The following is a 12,435-nucleotide window of genomic DNA, read 5'->3' on the forward strand; positions in this document are numbered from 1 at the left end:
ATAACGATATTCAAAGTGGACGAAAACAGGACTAGATTCATTATCTTGTAGGTACAATAACGTAGAGTGGTAAAGATACTTGCATATCGCTGACTACATCGGAAGTCACTTTTTGTTACGACACTGTTCAAAGTGAGACATCCTGATTTGTTCGCCCTATCTTTGATGTCCACGTCCCCGTGGTGTCCGAGTCCTACCGGCTGCGATGGGTTACGCGCCCTTGCTTTAGAAAAAAAAAAACACACAGAAGGAAAACTTCATAGAAATGGCGGAGGGTGCTTCGACTCTCAAGGGCTTGAGAGCCCAAATGGGTAAGAAATATGTTGGCAGTTGTGTCTATTTGTGAACCACTTGTGTCTTAAGTTGTTGCACTCACTTTCTAACATTTGCAGTCAACTGCCGCCTCTGACCGGGTTGTTTGACCGGTCAGCTTTTCTAGCTAGTAACGTTAGCTCGCTGCCCGGTTATGAGCCGAGTATGGACTCGGAAAATATCTGCAACTTCTTCTCACATTAAAAAGTTACACGTTTGTTAATTTTGTTAGCTGATGGTTGTGCTGATAACTTTTAAGGGAAGCAAATGGACTGTTCTAACTCGCTGTAAGTTAAATGCGTGCAGTTAACGTTCAGCTAAAGCTGCAACTATACGTCCTGCAGCCTGAGACCCGGTTGAAATGCCACTACTTCTGCATTGTCACCTTTCACGCAAATTAATAACGTTGTACAGGAAAGTGGTTTTATGTGAGTATATCGAAGTAGATAGGCGTGCTCTAAATTCTTTGTAAACTAAGCTAGCTTCTGTGTAACTGGTAAAAATAGTAGTGGTTTGGATGTCGTTGCTATTCGCTCCGAGAATCCTGTCAAACGTGGTCGTCTGTTGATCTTTGTCAGGAAGCTTTTTCTGATCGGGTCATGCATTTTTGTAATAGCGGCGAGCTGATTTGATGCAGTACAGAAACCAGCAGGCGATTTATTTTCTCCACCCGTGGATCAGGCGGTTCATAGTGTATCAGCAGTTTTGTAGCTTCCTGCTTGAAACTCATCTTATCTTATGTTAAGTGATCTCTTCCCTCTCCCACATTCATTGTCCCACATTCATGCTTATTTGCTGACATATGGCATAACCCCCTTAGCGCTCCAGGGAGGGCAACTATAACAATGTCTGACCTGAATTTCAGATAAAGCTGCACTGTCAAACTGTCAAACGCTGAGCCCTGAGCTCTCTCAGGACGGTGTAGCTGTTTTTGCTTAAATGCTTAGATGCACTGATACCATAGTTTTGGTTGGACCAGCAGCCATGTGTTCTGTTAAGCAAAATACACATTGGCCTTTTGGAGACTGCACTATGTACAAGCTGAAGTCTATCAGTGGGCCCATCCAGATTTGGACGTGGATGTTTACTGTGTTTGTATCTGCCTGTATCAATGCATGGTTTGTTATGGCTGGCTGAGCAGTCAAGCCTTTTTTTTTTTCCTGTTTTCTTTTTTTTTTTAAATTTAGCGTAAAAGGGGTTTTTCTACATACCCAGATTGGGTGTAGGCATGCTTTATTCCTGGCAACAAATGGATCACATTTTAGTGCCGTTCTTCTTCCTGTTTTCTTTCATTTTTCCATTCAGTGTTTTCAGTCTGGCCCTCAGTTCTGTGGTGGGGTTTTTTTGGGTTTTTTTGGGGTTTTTCTTTTCTTTTAATGAATATTTCTACCAAGTTTAGAGGTATGCGTTTCTGTCCTAGGCTTTATGAGGAGTTAAAACATGTCTTCAGCAAAAGTCCTTCAGCCTTCAGTCAAAGTGGAGGACTGACAATAATAAAATAATGCTAGGAATCTAGCTCATGTACATGGTCATTTCCACAAGAATGTGAGAAAGGAGAAAAGTACCCTGCTATTATGAAGCAAGCTCACACTGCTGCAAGTAACGCTACAAGGTTGTCCGGATCCTGGCTTAACACATGCTGCAGCAGAATTAAAAGCATGAGAAGTATTTCTGAACTGGGTTAGATTTAACCAAAGGAGGAAATGAACCACCCTCAATTTTGATGTGTAGCTTCTTGGATCTGTACACTTAACTCTGGTTGTGTAGCAGAAATGCCCCATCTTTTGATTTTTACCTCTTAAAATGACTGAGAGGATGTGTTACATTTTCCACACTCATGTATGCACGTACCAGATGATTTGAATAGCAAAACATGCTAATTTGTATAGACTATAACTAACCTTAGACTAACCCCAGAGTAGTTTAGTTCATGAGGCGTTAGTTTGTATGTTTATACATTGTTGGTACTTCACTTTACGTTATCTAACGCTAATATTTCCATCTCCACAAAGACAGATTCTCTACCAGCTTTGGTGAGCTGGGATAGCTTACGGACAAATTTCCAAATTGTCCCCTCTTGAAAGTCTTTGAATAGAAAGTTTTTGTGTCTTTGGGCAACACGTCAGAGCTTATTTCAACATGGTTCTCGACCTACACGCAGCAACAAAGACCAAACGCATGAATAAAGGGTTCAAGAGATGTTACACAACAAGTAAATGTCAGATATTCAGGGATTTTTGGCTCTTCCACCACAGAAAAATTACAAAAAGTCATGGATTAATTTATCTAATAATAAACATATTTTTGCTTATCAAAGGAGAAAGATAACAAAATGTATAGACTTCAAAAAGCTAACACATGCTCTTTGCTTTCAATGTCTGCACATCAATAGTCACTCCTCAAATAGTCATGAACATTAGTTCCACACTCTTGGCACCAAGAATGTTTTGGTTCAATAAGTCTTATAAACTGTATAGTTTAAAGAGTGGTCGACTTGGCTATGTTTCTTGGGGTTTAATTAGAAATCTAGAGAATGTATAATATTTATGTATATATTTATATTTTTTAGCTTAACCCTATAGGACTGAAAAATAATAGCACTATAGGATATGAGCAGTATATAATTATTAAAAATAGTGGATGTGAGAATGATTAAATTTGTTGATGTTTATTTTTTTCTGTGTAAGACAAAATGGTCCACTTAGAGCAGGAGACTCTCTTGGAAAGTTGTCATCATCATCCTGCTGGTACTACAAATAGCCAGGGCTTACCTTTACATGAGTAGGTCTTGGTAATCCCATTGAAGATTTAGTGTGTTTGTGCGTGCATGTTTCTTAGGCATCTATCAGCTGTGTTATCCATCCTGAAATTTTGTGTTGGTTGGCTCATTGTGTTGGTAACCTTTCAGTCAAATATTACCCATGATAATTTTCTGAATTTTTGGGTAAAATTAATTGAAAAAAATAAAGTAATCAGTGGTTCAGGTTCATGTTTGCCTGCATATTTGCATCTGATAGTGATCAATTGGAATTACAAGGCCATGTAGTCAATATCAGATGTTAATCCACCCTTATGTTTAGCAACGTAGGCACTTCCTGTGCAGCAAGCTATTTAGTTGCACCATGCTGCAGGGCACAATAAAGAGTGCAGTTGAAAGGAACCATGGAAAGAAAACCCTGACCCACTGATCTGACTCTTGTGTGTCCACTATACTAATATGTGATGGAAGTTGTAAAAACATGTCTTATGAGTATTCTTCTTGTTAAGAGAACTAGCATTTGCCTCAGACTGTTATGATACAAGGCTGACTGGCCTGTTTCCTGTTTCATGTTTTGTTTGGGCTGCAGAGCTGGGTCATTATCAGCCCCCCTGGTGGTCTTTACTGATGCCATAATAATCCATCAGGAGAAGGCAAATCATATTCAGTCGACAAGTATATCTGCTCTTTCTAATGCTAGAGATTCAGCATCACAACAGAAGTGCAGATTTATATTAAATGTTTGTAATATGTTACAGAGTAGGCAGTGCAGTGGAGTGGTGGCTGGTAGTGTTATGTCACAGCAAGGTTTGAAGCCAGCATGTTGTCTTTCTGTGTGGAGTTTGCATGTTCTTCCACAGTCTAAAGACATACATAGGGATTGGTTAACTGGTGTGAGTGTGAGTGGTTGTCTGTGTTAACCCTGCAACAGATTGGTGATCTATCCAGGGCATATCCTGCTTCTGACAGCTGGGATAGGCTCTATCCACCCCACCCCCTAAGTGTTAAGCGTTAGATTAAATACCAGCTAAAATTCACAACTTTAGACTTTATGATTGGTGGTTTTGGAAATTGAATATTATCTGCAGTTTTTTGCTTGTTGGTTGTTTTTTTTGTCCCACATTTTCAGCTACCGGTGATTCTTGCTCAGAACATCTGCAGTTATCAATTCCTCTCCAAACAATTGAGGAAAAAATCACTCTGAAAATATATAATCTATCAAACAGAGTTTGAACAAGCAGTCATCCACAGCTTCTATCTCTTGCATGTGCCGTTTGAGACGGCTCATCAGCATTCTTCTGATTTTGGTCATCCCAGAAAACACTGATACATAATCAACATTAACTCGTTTTTGAACTCTCAAATTGCGAAGAGATTTGAAAGTTCAAAGAGTTACAACAAAGCATTTCAGATAGTGTAAAGAGGATTGTGTATAAAAAAAAAATATATATACACTTTTGCATTAAAGTAAGTGAGTCTATGACTAAATGAGCTTGTAAACCCTGGCTCACAAGATTCGATATGTTTAAAATGCTTCCCTGGTGACTGTTAGAAAAGTTTAAACTTACAAGAAGGACTCCAAAAATATTTTAATCAAGTTATTTACATGTTTGTTGATTGCCATCAATACTCCTGTATTACAATAATAAGAATGATGATAATGATGATAGTTATACTTTGACAATGAGTGCTAAAGATGAGTCCAGTAGCTTACTTGGTTATGTAGGATTCATGTGCCATCCATTTAGATGGGTTCAGAACTATCATGCAAATATTTCTGTAACCCAATGCAGACTCGTCACGGGGCGACTGCTTTTACTGCCTCACATTCTGAGCCAGGAAAAAAACCATGCTCTGTCTCGTGTCTTTAAGGTTTTGCTGAGTCGTGGTGTAGCAGGAATGATGTATGTTAATGTGTGCAAATCTCCATAGTGATGGAGGGATGAGTGAGTGCCTCTGATTGGCTCTTTTCATTTCTATGAGCACACCTGGCTCTCTTGAGGTCTGTTGGGAAAACAGTGTCTCTTCTCGCCATCTCATGAAAGCACTTTAATCAACACATGAATGTGTCTGATAGCAGAGATTTGTCTCATTTTATTCCAAGATGCATCTCTTGCTTGGATGTATTTATATATATTTTGCTTATTCTTTAAAACTACAGTCACTACTACTGTGACTGTGGAAGCCAAAAACACAGTAAAAAATTATTTTACAGGTGATTATGCTACACACTAGTAGGCTTCTTTTTTTTTTTTTTTTTTATCTTAACAGCTGCTGCCTCCTCAGTTTGCACTTTCTGTCATACTTCCCTCTTTGCAGACAGTACAGTTTCCTGAAATTACAATCTTGAAGTGTGAAACCTACTACAGAATGACCAAGGTCAAACTTCATGCTTGGATTAGCAGCTAAATTGTTTACATTGTTTTATATAAATATAGCATTTCATCACCCGCTTTATAAACGTATCCTTATTCTGCTGCAGTTTGTTATATCACCACCATTTCATTAACTGTTAATAAAGACACTTTAAATTGCAAATTACAAATTTCATATGATTTGACACTGAGTCCTGAGTGAGTCTTCAGGCTTGGTTTGTTTCTCTTTGTTGTAGCTATGACTCATCTAATTTCTGAGTCAGTATGATCCTTGATACAGGCATAAGCATGAATGAGAAGCACTTCACCTGTCCTTGCTGTCTGTAAGTTAATATCAGTTATCTTGTGACGGTGTTGTTTTTTTCCTCTAATAGGGAAAAATATGTTGATTGTAGAGTTATAGAGGTTTCATCAGTGTCCAGTCATCCATATTTTAGACACTAGTAACCAAACGTATAATGTAAACTCCTATAACTTTAATAAAGATTTTCTATTACTGTATTCCTTGTGGTATTGTATGATTGCCAATATTTGTTGCCTAATGACAAAAAAACAGTGACTAATAAGTAATTTATGAATCCTCTGTCTATTTATGAGTAATCTGCTACGTGTTGTGTGTCAGCAAAACTGTTTAAAGTGCAGTCAAATCTTTCGTCATTTATTGACTTCTCCAAATGGAATGAAGAGGAGAGTCTGAGTACAAAAGTGAAGTGACTTGTAAACATCTGAGAACCAGCTGTACACTTCGACCCTTCATTAACGTCTCTGACTGGAGAGCATTGAGGTTGCCGTTTGGATAATTGGTGCATGAATAGTTAACCTGACAGGTCTAATTTCCTTTGCTTCACTGGAGTAAACAGTGTCTAGTAAGTCAACAGTTCTTACTGCTAAATTTGGCACTGTTGCATTGTGTAAGAAGGGTCCATTGTCTTCTCTGCCTTACAAAGTAAAGTAATACTTGTAGAGTTGATTTCTATACAAGGAGAACATGCTACACTCGGAAAACCATTCCGTGTCTATGGTGGGTGAGTGGTTTGCTCATAGCAACCTGGTGAAAAGCTTTGTTTTCTTAAATTCAATCTCTCTGGGGCTGCTTCTTTTAAAGCTGTCTATAGTATATGTTACCCTGGTGGCAAATAATGTGGGATTATGAGGGTTGTGAGAATTCAGTGAGCATAGACTGTTTGAGGTGCTGGTGCATGGCCTGTCATGATGATGCTTTGCATTAGGGGTGGGCGATATAAACGATATACGATAGAAACGATATAAATTTGGCCAACGATAGAGATTTTGACTATATCGCTCTATCGCATGTTGATGATGTCATCAAGCTGCGCCTGTTTTGGTCGAAAGCATCGCAGCGGCTAAAACCATTATCATCTGCAAATTATGGCGGGCGACAGTCATAGCAAAGAGATGTAGCACTTTTGAAATATGGGGAAAGCCAAAAACTGCGCTTCCTCCACTTCCGTAACATTGATTCATTAATGTTGAATTCTCTCGCAGCTGCTCTATTCCCATGTTGTTGCAGTATATTAATAACTAACCTCATATTGTGGATGAATAATCTCAGTTGTTCTCCTGACTGAAGTTTGGCCCGTGTATAGCATCCTGCTATGTGATTGCATTTGTCCCTGACCACCAGAATCCCTCACGTTAACTTTTATCGAGTGGAAAAAAGTTGGCGTTCATCCTCCAGCTTCACTGTGCTAATGTTATGCTAACATAGCTATGTCGCTAGCAATCACGTAGCACAACAGTATATACCAGGTAGTCCAACTTCAGTAACCCTGCAAACGCCACTGTTTAGTTTTCTGTCTTCATTTATGTTGGAAGTGGTAGCAGAGCTGTACGTTTGAATTAGTTTCAAAAATCTCTGTCAGAACATGGTATGAAATGTTTAGGTGTAAACTAGCGAGCTAACTTCCTGTTAACTTCTAACTCCGTTAAATTTAATAAATTCTGTTTTCATGGATGCCTGGATGTTAAACTTAATTGTTACACCCGATAAAGCAGTGTTGGTTTGACTTTGGGACCTGAAATGGACGGAGTTTTGGACCCAGATTACTCCGCGAAGCTCCTCAATACGGCAGCCGTAATGCTCTGACAAACCATGAAGCAGTGCAGCTTACCAAAGTTGTACTAAAACATTTTTTTAACAGATTTCTGCACGCCAAAATCAGTTCGACGGCAGTAAGCACAACCAGAATTCATACATAAGGCACACTCTCGATTTTTGAGAAAATTAAAGGATTTTAAATGTGCCTTACAGTGTGGAAAATACGTTATACAGAAGAAAATAATATATTGTGATATATATCGTTACCGCACATGCTTCAAATCATATCGCAATATGAATTTTAGGCCATATCGCCCAGCCCTACTTTGTATAGCTCAAATACTGATTGGTTCAAAAGTTGTCTAAAACCGGAAAGAGAATAATAGCTGAGTTGATCACAAAGAGGAAGAAAAGCAAAAACACATCAAAGATAAAAAAAAAAAGAACACATGGAAAGCACAGATAATGGGTGCAGGGGACAGTTTTTATTCTTTTTTTAACAACCAGTTTTACTTCAGTATCAGTACCGAATAGTTCATTGTATCTTATGACTTCTGTCTTCTCAGCAGCATAGGATTAAACAACAGGGCCAACAACGGCACAAAGAGTAGCCCACATTACCGGTTCTTCCAAGTATTTTGACAGTGATGGCTACAGCATGTAGACGTAGGTTTGCAAAGCTCTGTGTAGGACGGGCAGTGCATCTTGTAACTGCTGTTTACAAACATCCCAGTGATTCAGTCATGGAGGTTTTGAGTGTGAAGCAATCTGAGTAGCATTAAACTTGACAATGGGCTCCTCAACCCATGCATTCATCTGGGTAGCAGCCGGCAGTTAATAATTGAAAAATTGTGCGTTTAAATTACTATTTGTAATACATAGAAGACAGTAAAGACCAGCATCTTGCTTTATCCACCAACTAAATGAAAATAGATTTAGAATAAGGACTCATGATTCATGTTAACATGGGAAAATAAATACTGGATTTGCTTGATGGTATCATTGTTTTTTTGTTTTTTTAATTCAAAGAGAAAGTACTATACTTTTCGCATGAGCAGTCTAACAAGATCAGGAACATTTTTTTCTTCAGTCACTTAGAATACCTTTGTGCAACAACAGTGTTGCTTCCTTAAACAATTATTGGCTCTATTTATCCTATTGCACCACTTGGACAATCATTTTTATAAGGTCCCAGTTTGTTAGTACTTAAGGAGCTTCTTTGCAGCAAGAAATCTCCAGAGCTTTCTTAATATCTCCAGCATTTTAACTTTATTATGACATTAGTCATATGAGATAAATTGCTTGTGTTAAAACCTGGAGAGAGAGTCTTTTCTGGATCTTTTTTAAAAAGCATATGAAAAGTTGTTTTCATAATAGAAAATATATATTTTTAAGATTAACAATAGGATTGCTTAGTTGCAGTGGAGACAGTGAGATGCTTTCACAGTCACAGGACTGACTATCCTTTTGCTCTTTGTCAGCATTTATATAATGCCAACAAGAAGGGAAGAAACTGGTAACTGATCCCCTTCTCATAAACCTTGATCATGTCCTTCATGTGCTTCCTTCCTGACTTTCTGTCCTTTAACCATACTTTTTTTTATGAATAGTTTTGGCTGAAGAAAGGACTATTGACCCTGCGATAGTTTGATGGGAGAGCTGATCTTCTCTTGGAGTTAGACTTTTTATAGGACAGACTGCACGCACATCAACTGTTAAAGCAGTGATTTTGTTTTTGGGTACATGTGGAAATTAGTCATCAGTTGGTTTTATGTTTTCTGGATATTTTTATATGAAATTTTGTACACCTGTGGGCGCACATGCTGTATACCAGGAAGCTAACAAGGGCTTTATTCTACTTTATCATTGAAGCTTGTCACAGAAAGCACTGTATGAATAACTACACAGCTGACCACAAACATGGTTGAATAACTGGATTGTTGTATAGCTTCAGATCTATTAGATCTCTCCAGATTTACCATTCATATGGAAAGCAAACAAAACAGAACAATAAAAAACAACTTATTCAAATTGTTTTGGTTTGAACTAATGGTTTAAACAGACTGTACTTGCTGTGCTTTGGGCCTTAGTATTGTCCCCTTGTAAGGTGCTTGCATGCCATCAAGCTCAACTTTTAGATCAATGTCTTGGCCAAGGACCCTTTGCCACATAAAGTAGACCTCCGAACGGACTAAGACAAAGCAACCAAAAACGGTTCTGTTATCTGAACATCTTTTGAGAGATAAGTGCCAAATCTTAGCCAAAACGTAACTGGTATTTAACAAACATTTGGATGTTTACCAGTGGAAGCCGTATTCCCTGCAAGGTACTGCTGACATGTCCAGAGTTTCCTGTTGCTGGATAAGTGATTAGGAATACAAGTGTGGGGGGGTTTTTTTGGTTGTTTTTTTTGTTTGTGTGTGTCATGGAAACAAATACAATTTGTATAACATTAGTCTTTTGGTCCCTCATCACACTGTCTTTTAATTGATACATAGGGCTGCCACAAACAATTGTTTTGATAGTCGACTAGTCACCGATTATTTTTGCGATTAGTCGACTAATCAGATCATCATCCATTGGACGTAAAACGTACAGCTTATTGCACCAGCAGCATCTGCTCTTATATAACTATCATTAGCTTACAGCTTTAAGTGTTTAAGGTATGTGCTAACTAAAAATAAAGACAAGATGATAGTTTGTTAAATTTTAATGAAATTTGCAGATTGTTTCGGTGAAGTTTAATAAACTCCTTGCTATCTAAAATATAACAGGACACCGGAGTATATTCTCGAGCATCTCACACTTCTGATAATCAGCTGTCTGCTTGACGTTTATTCAGCTGTGTAAAAACTATAACTTTAATCTCAGCCAAACTGATTTACTCAGGAACAAATAAAATACTACAAAAAGCCAAACAATAACATTTTAAGTTATCTAAGTGACTTAGATATATTTAACCTGAGTAGCGAAAGACAGCGGTGGGTTTGAAAATGATTTGCCGGGAGTCCGGTGTTCTCACGGCTCTAGTGAGCCTTGCCCCCGGCTAGCTATCGAGCTAGTGGCTAAGAGACGTCTCCGAAAACGTCGGAGCGCTTTTGAAAATATGTGGTGTCTTGATAAACTGAGCAGATATTTGAGGTTTACACAGCTACATTCTCGCCTGAAAATATGTTAAACGTTTATTTTGTGACCCAGAAAGAATAATAAGAGTAATATTAAAACTAACTAGCTGCCGCCATTGTTGGAAACTGAGCTGGGCTGCGCTATGAATTCTGGGACAGCTTCTTCTTCTTCTTCGGGGTTTAACGGCAGCTGGCATCCTTGAACATGCAGTGCTGCCATCTTCTGTTTCAGTCTGTTCAGTTATTACACTCTTAAATCCTACTACTTATTCCTGCGTCTTTTATGATCTTACAAAGCTTCAAACGACGCGTCGACTATTAAATCAGTCGTCGACAATTTTGATAGTTGACATAATCGTGACTAGTCGACGTAATCGTGACTAGTCGACTAATCGTGGCAGCCCTAATTGATACAAATCAAATCATTTGAATTTCTGAATCTGGAGTTTTTATACGCATGATCCAAACTGGAAATGACAGATTAAAAGTGCCCACTGCCTTTTGTAAAAGGCCATCTTTAAAATGGTAGTGAACGATGCACTTATTCGGTCCAAATCTCACCACACCAGCGTAATTCTCCCACAATTCTCAATGTGGAATCAGAGATGGTGGAAGTATAACACAACATTGTGGGTCTACCTTTTATGCAGACATCAGATCGGTGCTGTTACTGTGTCTACTGTTGGCTTTAAAAGCGCAACAGTGTTGCATTGCTACCTCTTTCTGCCTTGCATACACTTTATGCAGAATAGGCAAAATAGTGGCACATTATTCCTGCCTTGAACAAGCTGTGTAAAAGGACTTGTTTGTTCTCTCATTCAGCTGCAGCTGCACAGGCACAAGCCGAGGAAAGGCGCAGCTTGGCGGGAAACAGCCCAGGACCTACAAATAACACACCAGCTAAACCTCAGGGGTGCAGGCCAGGTAAATGACACTACATCTATACAGATATTACCCTCTCATGAGGTTATTGTCGTCCATAATCTGAAACATTAGATGCAACTCCCAATCCTTTTCTGCCATCCTCTCAGTGTGGCTTAATGCAGGTAAATCTTAGTCATCACCTTATTACCGTGACAGTTGACAAAGCTCATTAATGAGTCACATGCACACATCTGCCTGCCTGATACAAAGCCTTTGTTACGCTATGCTGCATCGTAATCCACCATCAAGTTATATGTGTAAGTATTCATGCACATGCTTTACCTATAAACCACATATGCACGTGTGCCTGCAGTACTTGACGGTGCCACACTTAGAACAGACGACAGACTGCGGGTGGCAAAAGAGAGACGTGAGGAGGCAGAGAGACAACAGGGTAAGAGGATAACCCCAGTTTTGGGATTAAGATATTTTAGCCAAAAAACTACAGTAAATACTCAAATAATCTGATATTGAGTTTATTAAATGAGCAATGGTTTTATTCATTTTTAAACAAAAATACCTAACAATTGGATATAGCTGTTAGCTGCAATCCACCAATAGAAATCTTTCATTTACTTAGTTTGGTCTTACTAATATGTTTATTCAGTACAAATAAAATAAAAAAAAACCAACATACTGACGAGTGATTTCTTTGTACTGCATGCTCATATTGCCAGCTTTACGAGAATCTCAGATCATGGAGCGGGAGCGCAAGGCCAAGCTGCAAGTGGAGCGTCAGATGGAAGAGCGTCAGAAAAAGGTTGAGGAACAGCGAAGGAAGGAGGAGCAGAAAAGATTGGCTGTGGAGCAGAAGAGGAAGCAGAAACAGGAAGAAGAAAAGGTAGCTTCAACACGGGTGGAAGCAGAGTAATGTGATCTACT

General features: G+C 38.8%; 1 protein-coding gene across 12 annotated transcripts in view; it reads left to right on the forward strand.

The window, feature by feature from the left end:
* The first annotated feature begins 182 nt into the window (after positions 1 to 182).
* map7d3 (MAP7 domain containing 3) overlaps positions 183 to 12,435 on the forward strand; it is a 30,898-nt gene continuing 18,645 nt past the window's right edge. For 9 of the 12 annotated variants that reach the window (XM_085184598.1, XM_085184608.1, XM_085184622.1 and 6 more), the window contains exons 1-4: positions 184 to 311; positions 11,452 to 11,553; positions 11,867 to 11,947; positions 12,231 to 12,394. In XM_085184598.1, the coding sequence (XP_085040724.1) occupies positions 266 to 311; positions 11,452 to 11,553; positions 11,867 to 11,947; positions 12,231 to 12,394 (393 nt within the window). In that variant the 5' untranslated portion in view covers positions 184 to 265. Of the gene's footprint in view, positions 312 to 11,451; positions 11,554 to 11,866; positions 11,948 to 12,230; positions 12,395 to 12,435 lie in introns of all 12 variants that reach the window. The other 3 variants (XM_085184572.1, XM_085184582.1, XM_085184666.1) reach the window with 2 other exon arrangements.

The sequence above is a fragment of the Neolamprologus multifasciatus genome, chromosome 2 (genome assembly GCF_963576455.1).
Source record: "Neolamprologus multifasciatus chromosome 2, fNeoMul1.2, whole genome shotgun sequence".
NCBI classification, from domain to species: Eukaryota; Metazoa; Chordata; class Actinopteri; order Cichliformes; family Cichlidae; genus Neolamprologus; species Neolamprologus multifasciatus.